Source organism: Chaetodon auriga, chromosome 9 (assembly GCF_051107435.1).
Source record: "Chaetodon auriga isolate fChaAug3 chromosome 9, fChaAug3.hap1, whole genome shotgun sequence".
NCBI classification, from domain to species: domain Eukaryota; kingdom Metazoa; phylum Chordata; class Actinopteri; order Chaetodontiformes; family Chaetodontidae; genus Chaetodon; species Chaetodon auriga.
Window position 1 is genome coordinate 13,007,953 of NC_135082.1, and position 17,048 is coordinate 13,025,000.

The 17,048-nt window shown below is 42.3% G+C and overlaps 1 protein-coding gene across 1 annotated transcript in view; it reads left to right on the forward strand.

Moving 5' to 3' along the window:
- Positions 1-853: 853 nt before the first annotated feature.
- The window catches only part of atp10b (ATPase phospholipid transporting 10B), a 17,237-nt gene continuing 1,042 nt past the window's right edge, over positions 854-17,048 (forward strand). The window contains exons 1-20 of the mRNA XM_076738500.1: positions 854-1,379; positions 3,903-4,107; positions 4,480-4,565; positions 4,853-4,959; positions 5,713-5,844; positions 6,086-6,213; positions 6,385-6,637; positions 7,296-7,489; positions 8,776-8,952; positions 9,664-10,207; positions 10,344-10,444; positions 10,530-10,656; positions 10,760-10,944; positions 12,961-13,228; positions 14,131-14,207; positions 14,290-14,415; positions 14,497-14,697; positions 14,834-14,914; positions 15,041-15,145; positions 15,311-15,498. Coding sequence (XP_076594615.1) covers positions 970-1,379; positions 3,903-4,107; positions 4,480-4,565; positions 4,853-4,959; positions 5,713-5,844; positions 6,086-6,213; positions 6,385-6,637; positions 7,296-7,489; positions 8,776-8,952; positions 9,664-10,207; positions 10,344-10,444; positions 10,530-10,656; positions 10,760-10,944; positions 12,961-13,228; positions 14,131-14,207; positions 14,290-14,415; positions 14,497-14,697; positions 14,834-14,914; positions 15,041-15,145; positions 15,311-15,498 — 3,695 coding nt within the window. The 5' untranslated portion in view covers positions 854-969. The remainder of the gene's footprint in view (positions 1,380-3,902; positions 4,108-4,479; positions 4,566-4,852; positions 4,960-5,712; positions 5,845-6,085; positions 6,214-6,384; positions 6,638-7,295; positions 7,490-8,775; positions 8,953-9,663; positions 10,208-10,343; positions 10,445-10,529; positions 10,657-10,759; positions 10,945-12,960; positions 13,229-14,130; positions 14,208-14,289; positions 14,416-14,496; positions 14,698-14,833; positions 14,915-15,040; positions 15,146-15,310; positions 15,499-17,048) is intronic.

Sequence of the window (17,048 nt, forward strand, 5' to 3'; positions counted from 1 at the left end):
GGAGCTGCATTGTTGTAGTCGATCATACGTAATAGTCTCACACATACATGTAAGTAGATTCACCTAATTCTGTATAATCAACATGATTCAACCCTCAACATACAAAACCTTCAACAATTCTGCTCTGCTAGAGTGTTTGGGAATGAAATCTTTCAAGCCCAGCTTTCAGACTTCTGTAACTGACCTGTGACCTCTCAGTGGATGAGGGGAAAGTGAACAGGCCATTACATGTGCCAGTACAGAATCATGCTAATTACTATCTTTCATTGTATTAAGAACAGCAAAGAGGTCGTCAGTGTCTTTAAGCATCATGGACTGTGTTCTCCATCTGTATACTCCTGAATGGGGTGTGTAGGTTCCCTCTGCTGTGTTCATTCACACGCTGCAGACTCTTCATATACTGTATGTTTGCCCCGAGCAGTCGTTGCACTCTGCTTGATGTTGTGTTGTCAGTTCAAATCTTCTTATGACCCACTGCACCAATTTTCTGCTCTGCAAATATTAGATTGTCAGCTCATTTGAGGGGTTTGTTTTAATGCATTAGTGTGTTCTTGTAAATTTTTGTAAAAACAGTTTTATTTTCAAGTACAAGATCAATATGTAAAGTATGCATTAATGAAGATCTGCAGGAAACATGCCACTGGTTCAAGGACTTTGCCCAAATGAGATTATTGGCAGCAAATTAAAACCAGCTGAGTCACTGCAGCACTCACACCTAAATTTCTGCCACTGTATTTCTTCACTCTCCAGTGCAAGGAATGAGAACACACCTGTCAATGCAAGGGGCGGACTCAGAGGAAGACTGGGTGTGCTGTCACTTGTTTTAGGCCCCACACACGCTCACAGAGAATCTTTCAAGCAGAGGATGGCCCAGAGGAGAGTCTCTTTAACTCATCAGAGCTGTAAGTATTGAGGGGATGGGAAGGAAAAGTTGGTGACAAGAGGAAAAGAAAACCAGACAGAGCAGCCATGACGTGGAGAAGCCCCCTGGCTCTGGTGAGGGAGGCTCTGAGTGCTCAGAGGGCACGGGAGAAGGACCTCCGCAACTTGGTGTCCAATCTGCCTTATGAGGGCCTGGAGAAGGGGAAACAACCCAACCGCTACTTCCCTGGCAATGCCATCAAGACCACTAAATACACCCTCCTCCTCTTCATCCCCATGAACCTCTTTGAGCAGTTTCACCGTTGGGCTAACATCTACTTTGTAGGCCTGGCTATTCTGAACTTTGTCCCTGTGGTGAATGCCTTCCAGCCCGAGGTAGCACTTATCCCCATCTGTGTTATCCTGTCTCTGACGGCCCTGAAGGACGCCTGGGAGGACTTCAGGAGGTACCAGTCGGACAAGAAGCTCAACAACATGCCATGCTTCATCTACAGCAGGTAAATGACTCAAAGACAATCATGCTCTGAATACGGACACAGCGCAGTTTATGCATGATGTGGCAAGTGGAAACACTCATGGTGCATTAGCGTCACTTCCACATCTGTGTTTATCATTCTTATCAAACAGCATGTTGCTGTCTGTGAGTGTAGATGTGTGGGTTTTGTGTGTGTGTGTGTGTGTGTTTTACCTCCTCTGCGTTTCAGCACCCCGTGAGAATTTTTGATTTAGAAATAGAAAATGTGTGGGAGATTATTCCTTTTTTGAAGAGCCTCACAACAGTATCTCTCACCATCGCATTGTGCACACTTGATGAAATCCTCATCTGGGTATTGCGTCAGCAAAGAGTAAGGTTAGCGGTTATCTATTTTTAAATTACTGATGAAACATGAATAATTCACAAAGGAGGATAAACACTGTCATTTTCAACCCTTTCGCTGCTGTGATTGTGAGTAGGGGGTGGAGGAGGAGGAGGGGATGTGGATTTCCTCTGGATGTGATGTGAGACTGGAGGCACCTCCACTGATGAATCCTCACATATTCAACGTCTGGAAGGGTTTTTTTCCATTAACCAGCAGTTGCTTGCTTTCAAATTTCACAAGAAGAGGAAGTGCAGCCTCAGCTGGCAGAAAGCCTGCATCATGTGTGCGTCTGTGTTTGTATGTGTATGTGCATGTGTGCTGATAGGGTCCAGGTGGCCTAAGTGCAGACTCCAGATGCAGCATTTCGGACACTTCGGAGAACACACCGGTCCCTCTGGGCCTGTTAGCAGACACTAGTCGTCTCTGCCTCACGCAATCAGATAAACAACAGATGAATCATGGCGAGCGGGTTCTTGTGGGTCTCTCATGGCTCGCTGGGTGGGGATGCTGAAGCTCCATTTTGGGCTTGTAAAGATTAGAACAGCATCGATTGCCTGGGATTTCTTTCAAGTATACAAATCTTTCCAGAAGAAGCTCAAGAATAAATTTTCGGCTTCCACGGGCTTCTTCTTTTTCTCTATCTAGGTGAGCTGCCATTCATGCTTGCAGTGAGTGCATGTAAGGACCCACATGGAATGCAGTCAGATGAGAGGGATTTAATGTTAATTCATCACAGCTCTCAAGAAGCACGCCTTCATTTCCCATCACCCTTCACCCACCTGTTGTTTTCACGTTGGTGTGAGATGTGTGTTTGAGTGTGCCTTGTCTTCAGTGTCGTCTTAACTGTCTCATCTCAATTCACCTGCACTCAGACGTACCAAACATGAAACACAACAGCCATTAATCATGCTGATTGAAGAAACGCCAAACTCGTGTTATTATACCATTTAACATGTTTGTTTTTATTGTCACTAAAACCAGTCACCACGCCTCATCGGCTGTTCCTGTCTGTTGTTTTAAGAGTTTGTTTCATCCATAAGTAGTAAAGGTGTGATTCATATCACCCCTATTGTCAAACCAAAGGTTTTCTGCTGTCGTTTTCTTTCAGAATGGTTAGCTTAGCATAAAGACAGGAAATAGGGGGAAACAGCTAGCCATCCAACAAATTTACCATTCATGGGAAAGAAAAAGCCCAGCACCTCGACCTCATGTGATGTTAAAACTCAGTTTTTGTGTGGATTAATATTCATTAATGTGAATTTGCTACCATTGAGAGAACAAGCCTATCTTTCTCTCATTTCCAGTCAAACCTCTGGCTTTAGGTTCATGTTGACTGTGAAGGCATGAGAGAGCTAAAAATCATTTTGCATCTCTTAGCCAAGAAAACAAATCCGCATTTCCAAAAATGTTGTTGAACTATTCTTTCACGACAGTGGAATCACTGACATACTTTTTAAAACCTTCATGTCATGTATTGGATGCAATATACTCCAAGCAATGTGAGAACACACAACACAACTTTGAGAAATGGACCTGCCATAACTGAGCACTCATACTGAAAGCGTATGTGACGCTTGCCTGACAGGGGACAATATTTACACAATGTGTTAAGTATAATCCAAACAGAACATACTAAAAATACATGATGCCCCCCTTCCTGGCTTTGTTTTGGGTGAGGTGTGGTGTTAAGTGGCAGCCACCCGATCAGGTCCTACATGCAGGGCAACATACCTGCAGCTCTTTGTCATTGGCGGTTAACCAGCTTGACACGCAGGTTAAAACCATAAAGCATGCGGCTCTCTGGGAAGCCTCATACCCAAGGAACTGCCTCAGCTCGTACAGTGTGTCTTCCTCTAAAAGTTTCCTTGTTGTAAAACACAAAACACACATCTGGGCCGCTCTCCAAAAACAACAGCATTGATTTTTCATTTGGTGGTGTTGTTTATTCCCTAACATAAGCAGTTGCTGTGATTTTTTTTACCCATAAGGAGTGATTCAATATTTCATTTGATTGCATAAACATTGACAAAATATGCCCACTATACCAATTTTGCGATTAATAAATGTGTCAACAATCAACAGAAAAGCCAGCCGGGGACTTGTGTCTCTTTATTAAAACCATGTGTAATGACTGTTGGTACCTAACATGTCTGATTTCAGGAAAGAGAAACAGTTTGTGGAGAGGCGCTGGAAGGATGTGCGAGTGGGAGATTTTATGAAGGTGGTTTGCAATGAGATCGTCCCTGCAGACCTCCTGCTCCTGCACACGTCGGACCCAAACGGTGTGTGTCACATAGAGACGGCCAACCTGGATGGAGAGACCAACCTGAAGCAGAGGAGGGCGATGTCTGGCCTCTGCATCTCGGTGGGCAATGCACTACTTGCTTCTCGCTGCTGTTTCTGGGTTTCATTTCTCCCCTGTGTTCATACTTCCCTCACTGTCTTCCTCCCTCTGTGCTGCCTCACCATCTTCCTTCTCCTTGTCAGTAACATTAACCACACATCAAAAGAATAACTGTGACATCTCTTGACAGTACTTACTGGAAGTCTGCTGTTGTTATGATCTGTAATTATAATGACAGACAGAGAACACATACCTGTTGGATTACATTCTGTAGCCTAAATGCCTATTTCTGGAGCGCAGTTGTCTTTCCTGCATGTAATAATGGAGGTTAAGCTACATTTAAAAAGTTTCCATTCATACTGTAGTGACATGATACCTCCTCTCATTTCCCAGGATCCTGAGTTTGAACCTGAGAGCTTCAACAGCATCGTGGTGTGTGAAAGACCCAACAACAATCTGAATCATTTCAAGTGTTATGTGTGAGTATCAAATGCACAGATCACATGGACCGTTTCTTTGAGCCTCTCAGAGAAGCCGAGCAAAACTAATTCCAACCCACTTTCTGATGCCACCAGAGGCATTATTGGGGCTGTAATAGACTATAATCGATTTCCTCAGGCACCACAGCTCTTACAGCTGGTCTACCCATGCTGTCCAGCTATGGTCACAAAGCAGCAGAATTGCTAATGGGGAATGTATGAGCAGTAATGAATATCTAACAAGATCTGACAGTACAAAGGAGGTTTCTCGCTTTCTCCTGCCACAGAGAGAAACCCGATAAGGAGAAGGTGGGCGCTGGGATCGAGAGTCTGCTGCTGCGAGGCTGCACAGTGAGAAACACCGACCACGCTGTTGGCTTTGTGGTGTACGCAGGTATATGCTCTATTTGCTCAGCTGCTTCACTGTTTTGACCTTAAGCTCTTAGTGCTTTTGTTGTCCAGGGCCATAGCCAGGACTTTAAAAATGGCTCTGAGTCCAAATTGAAACAAAAATGTCAGTATTTTTGCATGTTTAGTCAAATGATTGTTCTATTTTACTTTATGTGTATTTGTATCCCTACATTATGAACTGCTGCTACGTGTAATTACGGTGGACAGCACTAAATCCTTTTGATTTTAATGTGATTTTATTTTTTGTCATATTTTATATGAACAAATTAAAGCTTTAAATATAATCAAATACATATAAGTTAAATACAATGAGACACCATGTGGGATCCGTGAATGTCTGTACAACATTTTGTGTAGATGTTGAGATATTTCACAGGATGGCCTGCTGGTGTTGTTAGAGGGAAAGTCAGACGACCATCAAAGTCAGTGGGATTCATCGTCTGGGGATTACAATTATCTGTACAGAATTTCATGGCAATTCATCCAATAACTGTTGAGATATCTCAGTGTGGACCAAATGGCAGACAGACTGACATTGCAGTGCCTAGATTCACTAACTGACATGGTTGAAAATATCAGGATCAGTCTTAAAACATGTTCATAATGTGTGTATGTGCTACGGCCTTGTTTTTTGTCCTTGAATTCACTGTACATGTTTTAAGATAGAAACTTGTTCATTGACCATATGGACAGTCTGTTGCTAACTGACTCAACACATTCTCATCCCATCTTTAAGGCCATGAAACCAAGTCCATGCTCAACAACAATGGACCGAGATACAAGCGCAGCAAACTAGAGCGGAAGCTGAACACAGACGTCATCTTCTGCGTCATTCTCCTCTTCGCCATGTGTCTCGTCGGAGCAGTAGGTCAGTGATGAATTACATAACTTAACTATAAAATCACAACATAGACTGACTCATGATTAATGCTTTTACATTTATGAGGCGACGTTTAATTTCCAATAAAAAAAAATTACTCAGTTTGGCCACAGGCCCAAACACATACCAGAAGAAGAGAGAGGAGACAGGGGAAGGTGTGGTGCCAAAAATAGCTTTCCTCCCTGCGCGACAGTCGGTGTGATTAATGCCCCTGTCCCCACACATGCAGGTCACTTCTTATGGCTGCAGGCGCTGCCTGGTGTGCCCCCTTACCTGGTCCCAGACAGCACCGGTCACCTGGACAGTCCCAGTCTGTCTGGCTTCTACATGTTCTTCACCATGATCATCCTGCTGCAGGTGGAGGACTCTGACTGTGCATTAAAGAGAACATTTATTGTGTCTTTCTTAATATCCTAAAATAATCGAATCATCAACCACCTCTTGTCCATCACTTCCATATCTTTCCTTTCTTTCTCACTCTCCTCTGTCTCTCTTCTCTTTGTTTCCATTTTCTCTCCCCTCCTTCAGATCCTGATTCCCATCGCCCTCTACGTGTCTATCGAGTTGGTGAAGATTGGTCAGATCTTCTTCATCACTAATGACATCGACCTGTACGATGAGGAGACAGACAGCCGTATGCAGTGTAAGGCCCTGAACATCACAGAGGACCTGGGGCAGATTGAATACATCTTCTCAGACAAGACTGGCACCCTCACAGAGAACAAGATGGTGTTTCGCAGATGTTCCATCATGGGCACTGAGTACCCACACAAAGAGAATGGTAATCCTTCACATTGTGTATTTCTATTTAATCAAAATGAGCAGCACATTTTACTGCGTTTCACAGTCGGCCTCATATGTATTTAATAACACTCGGGAAAACACGTCAGCCCCCCTTCGGCCAGCTTCAGAAGCAAATTAGTTCTTGGAACAATGTTGTGTCTGTTTGATGGTTTATCACTTCAAATTCTTCAGTTCTTCACAGGATATGCCTCGGAAACTTTACCATTACTGAACTACATGTACGCTGACACACAGCACTTTGCAAGAAATATTAGCATAGTACTGACATACCAACGCTGGCATGTTAGCTGGAAGCATGTTACTGTCATCAGATGTAAGTAAACATGTTAATGTAAGCATGCAGCACGATAGTCTTACATTTAGGTCACAGTAAAGTTGATATTACTAAGCCAAAAACACGGCCTTTCCCCTGGCTAAACTATATGTTTTCTATCCTGTAACAGTCAAAGAATAGTTAGATCACCTGTGCACCAGTTTTGTTTCTTGTAGGGTCTTACAGGACCGCTCCCCTGCCTGTAGACTTTCTCAAATGATATGTTTTGATTCTACTCTGTGTGTGAAACTTAGTTCAATATATAGTACATGTAATATACAGTACATAGTCTAGATATCAATATGGTTTTTGGGATTTGCAGCCATCCGCCTAGCTGTCCTTGAAGAACCAGACTCAGAGGAGGACGTCATCTTCAACCAGCCTCCACAACCCCCAAATACTGGATGGTCCCTGGACACTGAGGACAACAACCCTGAGGACACACAACATAGCAGCCGGCCCAAGAGCAAGGTCACAGGAAATGCCCAGAGCGATGTGGCCTTCAGCAGTCCGCTGGTAAGATGGTGGCTCAGTCAGGGAGAAAAGGCAGATATTTAATTCAGAGTCAGGTGGGGTTGTGGGTTTTGCCTGTCTTGGTATTATAATGTGGTCAAGGCAGGGTCACAGGAAGCCACCTTGGGGAAAATGGTCATCAGTGTTTCAGTTGTTACTCATACAGGAGGTGAAGTCAGGTAGCTCCCTGAAGGCCACCTGGAGAGACCCACAAATTAGACTCATACTTCTTGATTAACAAGTGTCCTTGCAGTCATAATAAATGCCCCAAAATCAAACATGACTGCATTTCTACAGTGTGAACTGCCCTGCAACCAACCCCAGATGGGACGTCTATTGAGACATCGTGTCTTACCACTCCATACTAATGTAATGAGTGTATCCACTCATTTATGAAACCAGCTATCTTGCTCTTGCTTGCTTCTATTACAGGGCTGACAAGATTATTATGATAAAAATAATAGCAATAATTTGGTAGATTCAGCTCCGGTCATTATTGTATGAGTGAACAAAATGGATCTAATTCAGATTTCATCGGAGCAAATGGAATCTTTCCATTATAATTGTTGTCTAATTGGTTATATATCATGTATGTTTCTAAGATTGAGAAATTTGATCTTTCGGTTCCTACAGCATTCACGAAAGGATGTCCTTTTTTTAAAATATGTTCCATGTCTACAGACACACTCAAAAGACCTCAATATGACATTTGTTTACCCAAATCTCCTCCATCCTTGTGTCAAAAGGCCTCATGGTCCCAGTCCCTGCTGCAGATGGCCGAGCTGCTAGGTGTCAGTGATGAGCACATCCATTTTGGCTCAGTGTTGCCCCCGTGTCTGTGACGGGACATATGGTCATGCTGGGCGTCACTTGGCACAGACCATGGATGTCACAGAAATTGTAAACGTGCACTATAGATTAGTCATCGTCGTCTTGATGTACAGTAGTGTCTATTTTTGTCCACATGGCAAAGAGCAGAGTCCTGGAGATACAGGCTGAGACGTCTTGTGTTTGTTCCAGCAAGGTGGCACAGAGGCCATCCTTGTCTTTCCTCATGCTGTGTCTCTAACAGAGCAGAATATTTGTATGAATGAAAACTTCCTCCTCACCTTCTGTACTTCCTGTCCTCTCTCCCCGCACACGGGCAAAGAAAACTGGATGAAAAGGTTAAAAGCTAAAAACTTTTTCCAGCCCTGCCATGTCAAATCAGTCAAAGCCGAGAGTAAGCAAGAAACAGTTTATCAAAATGAGCTTTTAATTAAAAAACTGATTAACTTTTACTCCAACAGGAAACTGAGGTGATTCCAGACAGGAAGCTGCTTCAGCAGATTAGCAGGGCAGGGAGCAGCAGCGGCGACGGCAGCAGCAGCAGCAGCAGGAAGACAGATCCTTACCTGGACTTTTTTCTGGCTCTCGCCATTTGCAACACGGTGGTGGTTTCCATGGCAACAGCTCAGAGACAGAGGGTGAGTGCTCCGTTTGCTGCGACTGTGGATGAGAGATGGAGGCCACTGTCAGGAGAGGAAAGATGGGCGCAGCATTTGTTCCTTAAAACTCCCAGTGTGCAAACTTAAAGAGAAACTGGCCAACTTTTGATGTAGAAAACATTGCGCAGAATCGATTACCTTATCCATTATTCTATGATTTCTACACATTTATAAACCTAGTGTCCAGCTATCTGGCTTTAATACTGCTCCATAATTTAATCAGTGACATACACAACAATAGTTAATAATTCTGCTTATTAACCTCAAAAATTAAGCTTAATTTCAAAGGTTTTCTTCAATTGTTTAGCTTCAAGTTCCTGTGCTTGCATCAGTGGTCAGCACTAATTTTCTTTCATCTTTAAAGCCCCGGTTGTAAAGATTCTGAGTCCTCTCTAAATTAGCCACATAGTAAAGGGAGATTTGCAGGGGCAGCCAGGGTTGCCTTTATTAATTTTAGTACTCGCTGCTCTTGACTGTGCTGTTCCGAGGTCTGACAGATGGGAGAAATATGTGGGTTTTCCCTTGAGTTTGTAATTAAAGGCGAAAGCACAAAAAGAAACAGAGTGGAAATGGATGACAAGGTTTTCAGAGTTTTCTGTGTTCTCACCATATGGGTGTCTGGGCAAAATGTCGACATAAAAACATTATATCACAAGCAAATTTGTGTTTTCTTTGCTTCATTTTTTTCAGGTGACTGGGTCGTCACGGTCCCATCAGACAAGCAACCCACTGGATACTTTGTCCAACCTGACGAAAAAGTCTGGCTCTCTTTGCCATATTTTCACCTCCTGGCAGCACAAGCCTAACAAAAATCGTACTGTCTCAGTGGATTCAGTGAATGAGGAGGACCATTTCAACCCACGTGTAAAAATAGAGGGGTCTGGAGGCAGCAGTGGGCTCCAAACATGTTCACTGTACGCTCCAACCCAGTGCAACCAGCCTGCAACAACCTCAGATAATCTGAGCTATGAGGCAGAGAGTCCAGATGAGGCAGCCCTGGTGTATGCAGCCAAGGCGTATGGCTTCACTCTGCTGGCCCGCACCCCTGACAGTGTGACGGTGAGGCTCCCATCTGGGGAGGACCTGGTGTTTGAGGTGCTGGACACCTTGACCTTCGACTCCACCAGGAAGAGAATGTCTATTTTGGTGCGACACCCAATCACCAAAGAGTATGTGCTGTACACTAAAGGTGCAGACTACACTATCATGGAGCTCCTTGGTACACCGTACGCAGGTATGTGCAGGTGAAAGTGTATTTAGACACTCTTATTGCAGATTTATTTACATCTATAAGCCACTCGTGAGATACCGTTGGTCATCTGATAATTGAAAATAAAACTATATAAACATATCTGTCATATTATGCTCAGAACGTATCCGTGGGAATCAGAAGAAAATAGCAGCAGATACTCAGCACCACCTCGACTGCTATGCTAAAGATGGTCTGCGTACACTTTGCTTTGCAAAGAAGGTGCATCATCAGATATATTGATTTAGAGCATCATTTTCTTATAATAGATGAGCTCTGTTTCATCTTTCTTCTGCCTGTGCTGCAGGTTGTGAGTCTCAGGGCATATGAAAGCTGGTCAGTGAACAGACAGCGAGCTCTAGCTGCTATAGACAACAGAGAAGAGCTTGTTATGGACTCTGCTGTGCAGCTAGAGACAAACCTCTCCTTGCTTGGTATTATCCCAACACACATTATTCACAAACACTTGAAAAACATAATGTATGATAAGCTCCATGTGTGAATCATGCCTGACAGTGGATATGTGTCCTCCTGCAGGGGCAACAGGCATTGAGGACCGTCTGCAGGAGGGTGTCCCAGACACCATCGTGGCACTGCGGGAGGCAGGGATCCAGGTGTGGGTGCTGACTGGTGACAAGCCGGAGACAGCTGTCAACATTGGCTATGCCTGTAGGCTATTGGAAGAGGAAGACCTGGTTATTAACATGAGCTGCAATAACAAGGTGAGGAGGCCGCTGCCAGCCTCACTGAAGGTTGGCTGTTTGACTCAGAGCCGCTTTCCTTCAGTGCTTATGTGAAATGATAAATGGTTGTACATCTCTGACTCATCTCCAAGATCAAACTTTGAATTTGTTTTGTCAAATTAAACCTGAAATGAAAATGTTGATGTACTTAGCTGAGAATGAGATGAGTTACATGAGAAGACTGATACCACTATCAGGTCTGTCAAGTAAATATGTAGCTCGAGCCGGCGTCCAGTTGGATCAGGTCGGCATTAAGACTGGAAACAGGAGGAAACAGCTAAACTGTCCACAAGAAGCAAAATCAGCCCACCAGCAGTTACCAGGCAATAAGAGAATCCAAGAATTTACTAGTCCAAGAAACCACATAACTCCCTCTTAAATGGCATATTAACATTTTTACACAAATTGTACAGATTTTACAAATGCAATATAATAAATGCAGGAGCTTTACAGGTGCTTGAAGGCGGATTTTACCTTTGGATAGATCAAGGTTAGCTGTATCCAGTCTTTATGTGAGCTAAGCTAATTGGACTCTGGCAGTATCAATCTTCTGATCTGACTCTTATCTCTTGGTGATTTTTTTTTAGTGTTTAGTCTCAAACAGTTGTTTTGCAAGATATTTGAAAACAATCTAAAAATCATGTGCAGAAATAGAGTTAAAATGGGATGTTTTATGCATGGGGATAGGTTCTTTCCAAGAGATACTGCAAATAAGGGGAAAAGAGGGTAGCCCTGAAGATAAGCTACTTCCAACCTTAATTACAGGTCCATTTCTTTCTTGTTTTTAAAAATAATGCAAAATATTAGATAATGTACCACTTGCTAATTTAAGCCTGCATATTTAAGCCACCGTGGGAAGTGCATGAATTTTTCAGGTGAATTAATCAATAAGTGAAAATCCAAATGACCTGTAGCATTAGTAGCTAACTGGCACCACAAAAAGGCCAAATTGAACACCGGCCTTTTTAAACAGATTAAGGCGAGGCGTAATTTAGATTTCACAGACCACATACAACGTGTTTCAGAGGGCAGCATTGAGTTTTTTTATGGTCATTCGGGACAAGTCATTTTCCAGCAAAAAGTTCAGTAGGTTTTACCAGTGAGCTCGTCTTCCCTCAATTTAAGTGGCCAAACCTTTTTGACCACTTTTACATTTTAACCAAAGGTTTTCATCTGAGAGAGATAAGATGTCATGTGTGGGCCCTTCTTCTCTGAGGTCATTAAAGATCTGGTAGCACAGAAATGAGCCCTCCATAACAACCTGACCACGTCTAATCATCCCCGGACTCAAATAGACTGAAATTACCTGTCGGCTCCTGCGGATACATGGGGAGCTTTCTGGAACAAAGGGACTGCCGTGCTTGGCTCAAACGGGACTACCCATTGATGATGAATGCAGTGAGATAACCCCAATACAATATCTGCTGCTTTCATATCTAATTACCAGTCTAATATTCAACCCTCAGAGGAAATACCCCTTCGCTCATGATCCACAGTGGAGGCGTATTGGTAATGAATTATTTTTACCACTGTAACTCGATGACCACCTGAGGGACGCATTCCCACAGTCATCAGCCTACCACACCTAATGAAATTTGGCCAGCATCAAATAGATGATAACAGGATGTGACCCAGTTTTTTTTTCATCATGTCGGCTTCCCTTTTGGCTAAGAGGCTGGAGTTATTTACACACAACAGTGATGAGTCTGATGGGACCAGAGCCTCGTAATTGCTTACAGTCAGACATCATGAACGTGACTCAACAGAGTAATGTTTCTTTCACCAGCACATATCATAATTTCACATTTGAAGAGCTGGAAGCAGCAGTGTTGGATATTTTTATTTGAAAAACGACATACACAAACAATTTATTATAAAAAATGTTGCCCCTTTTCTTTTCTTTCTGCAATTTATTGTTTCAGCTCTACTTTGGAAAGCTTCGTAGAAGTGATGATGACAGTGTGATCAGCAAAATAAGCAGGTGTTGTTTTCCAGCTCACATGCACGTCCATCTTGGACTGCACACTGGAAGAGGTGAGGAGGTACAGCGAAGACCCTCGCAATGTGGACACGACCCAGGACATCTCTCTGGTGATCGACGGACGCACCCTGAACATGGTCCTGGCGTCGGACCTGCAGGCCCGCTTCGTGGAGCTAGCCAAGCACTGCCGCTCTGTGCTCTGCTGCAGAGTCACACCCTTACAGAAGAGCAGGGTGGTGAAGGTGGTCAGGGAGAAGCTGAAGGTCATGACCCTCGCTGTCGGTGAGGAGCTTTTGTTGAGCTATTCACATAATTCTAAATGCATTAATCTCTGACTTTTAATCTGACTTCTGACGTGAGAAGGAAATCAGGTGTTTTTGTAAGGCATTGATCTTAATTACCACACAGAATGATATTATATGAGATTATTAGATTAAGATTATAGAGGGCCCCCGAGAGGCCAGGGTGAGTCATTTTATTCTGCACAACTTTGTTTCCCATGTATCATTTTTTTGCATGATGTCAGAACACTTTGGGCCAAATTCCAGCAAAAAATAGATGAATTAATTGTGCACTGCTGGGTGTTTGTAGACATTGTAATTCTTGGATATAATAGGCATTTTCCACAATAGACATTTTGACATGTCGCAGTTGGAAAAGCAGAGGTGTAAATGATAAGATTAACTATGGCTGAATTCCATTTAGCTGCCTCAGTTTCAGGGTCCCGCTATGAGATGGAAGGTTTAAAGAATTGTATGGGAAATTAGGGTTTTGTGAGAGAATGCAGAAAGTGTTGCAATGGAACAGAAAGGTTAATTTCAGTCATCTTGCAAATCTTTACCTTTGGTCATGCAGGTTCTTTCAGGTTTTATAAGGTTCGTGATCTTGTCCTGCTGTGAGTCACTGAACTTCCTGAGAAATTTATTACTGGACATTAGATCACATTTCACATTTATGTCCTCCTGAGACACCTACTTCCTTCACAAGGACTTCTGGATGGAAATTTGCGGATGCATGGTGTTCTATCACAATGACATTAGAGTTAGTTCAGGTCTTGGGGATTCGAAAAAAAGTTTTTTTTTTTAATATGGAGAAAGTGTTTGAAAATGTAGACGAAATATAGGAAATCGAACACATTTTCACCCGTAAATGTGATTAAACTTCCATTCACTTTGTGGTTTCAGGTGATGGTGCAAATGATGTCAACATGATCCAAGCAGCTGATATCGGCATTGGGATATCCGGTCAGGAGGGCATGCAGGTCTGAACTGAGGTCTTTAGCGTTGAAAATGTTGATGCTTCTTCTATTATTTCCCCTGCCTAAAACTCTTCATCATCTGCAGGCTGTCATGGCGAGCGATTTCGCTATTTCTCGCTTCAGATACCTAAAAAAACTTCTCTTGGTTCATGGACACTGGTGCTACACTCGACTGGCCAACATGATCATTTACTTCTTCTATAAGAATGTGGTGAGTCTTGTATCTGCTCTCTGAATTAACATATTACATATATATTCCATCTAATCATCTACAGTTTAATGTGTCTCCCAGGCCTACGTGAACCTGCTGTTCTGGTATCAGTTCTTCTGCGGCTTCTCAGGTACTGCCATGATCGACTACTGGCTGTTGATTTTCTTCAACCTCTTCTTCACCTCTGCACCGCCCATCATGTTTGGGATAATGGACAAAGACGTTTCTGCAGAGATGCTGCTGGGTGTTCCTGAACTGTACAGGACCGGACAGGGCGCAGGGGTCAGTGGCACTCCCGAACCACAGTTCAACTCTGTTAGCAGCTACATGTTCACGGAGTTGGGTCTTGAATAAAATGCGCAGAAGACTTTAATTAGTTTGTGTATTTTTATGTATTTAAATGTGTGTGTGTTTCTAGGAATACAGGTTTACAACTTTCTGGGCTTCCATGCTCGATGCCTTCTATCAGAGTCTGGTGTGTTTCTTCATTCCATATTTGGTAAGAGAAACACTCGAATTCTCCGCCTTTGATTACACATTGTGCAAAGTTGCATCTGTGCATCCTCTCACTTACCACTTGTTTTACTGTTTTACTAATGTCTTCCTAAAATGTTTTCTCCCACAGGCTTACCAGGATTCAGACATTGATGTTTTTACCTTTGGGATTCCGTTGAACACAATTTCTTTATTTACCATCCTGCTGCATCTGTCAATAGAGATCAAAGCCTGGGTGAGCGCTGAACTGATGGATATCTATTTCTCCAGCACACATTCCAAAATAGTTGAGACGCTGTGTAAAACATAAATAAAGCAGAATGTGATGATCTGAATCCTTTTTGATTGACGTGGTTGTTATCAGTATATCTAATTGTTGTTGTCTGTATCTGTCTTGCAGACGGTGGTTCACTGGGTGATCATTATAGGCAGTGTGCTGCTGTACTTCATTGTGACACTTGTCTACAGTGGCATCTGTGTCACCTGTAACCCTCCATCCAACCCGTACTGGATCCTTCAGAGCCAGATGGCTGACCCCATGTTCTACCTTATCTGCATCATCGCTACTGTGGTGGCTCTGCTGCCCAGGTACCATCAGCATTATCCTCCCTGTCTCTGGAGGGGGAGAGTAATATAATGTGCACCTGTCATCGTTACAGAGCAGCTATTTCATGTACTTTATGTAATTCCACTGGAGACACACGTCTTGCTCTATTACATGGCCTTACCTCTCATTTTACTCATTTTCTCCGTTCTTTAATCTCCTGTTTTATATACAATTAAATAATTTTTAAAAAGGAAGAAGGTCAACAGTTTTGACATTGCCATCTGCAGAAACCCAAAACAGAAACAAATATATACTTGAATTTTTTTTATTACATATGTACTTTGGAATGCAAGAATTAAAGAGCAGAAATACAGCTGTGCTGATAATTCGCACATTAAATTAAATTACAGTTTGCTCTGAACCTGTTTTTCCATCATCATCAAATGCCTCGTTGGCTCTTATGTAACTAGAGCTGCAATGAAGTATTATTTTACTCATCCCATTTGTTATTTTGTCATTAAAATGACAGAAAATAACAAAGAAAAGATGGCCTTCACAATTTCCTAGAGCCCAAGGTAACGTTTTGTTTGAGAAACCCAAAGATATTCAACTAACTATGATATCAAATACAGAAAAGTATTCTTATTTCTCTTAAACAAGACAGGTTTTTGAGAAGGTTATTCTAGTCCAGTGTTTCTCCTGGGGGGTCCAAAATTTTTTTGAAGGGGTCCTTATATGGTTAAAGGAATAAGAAACATCAGCATTTGTTTGACAAAGTTACATAAATTTACTTTCATGCCTCTAAACCTCTAAAAATCCTACAAATACAGAAGGAAAAATCACCTCAACAGTGGGGAAAAGTAGCTACATTTACTCAAATACAGTACTTTTCAAATACAACTTTTGAGGTACTTGTACTTCAGTTGAATATTCCCATTTCTACTATTTTATATTTCTACTCCACTTCAGTTCAGAGGAAATATTCTCCTTTTTACTGAAAAACATTGATCTGATAACTTTATTCACTAGTTCTTTTCCAGATTCCGATCAATAACACAACATATGATCATCAAATGAATTGTGGTGTATTATTACAGATTAAGACTTTATTGATCTGCAGGAGGACATTCTCAAGCAATCCAGCAGAAGGCTATAAAATACTTTAAATGAGCTCCACCTTTACCAGCTGCAACATTAAAATGATGCACACATGGACGCATCAATCACGATATATAGTATACTATCCAGTCTTAAAATATATATTATTCTGAAATGGGACATCCTGCATAATAAGTGCTTTAATTTTTAATGCTTAGGTATATTTTGATGCTAATATTTCTGTACTTTACTTAAAATTTGGAATACATGATTTTTACTTTGCTGTGGTATCACTATTTTAACTAAATGATCTCAGTGCTTCTTCCAGCACTGCTCCGCACCTCCTCATAGATACCCTGTGATGAAAGATCTCAAAGGGACATTGCTCATTTCTGAGGGTCACAAGCCCAAAAGGTCATAGCCACTGTACTAGTCCTCTTTCCACCTCTGTTTAAAACCAATCAACCCTATAATCGTATTGTTTTTCTCTTAT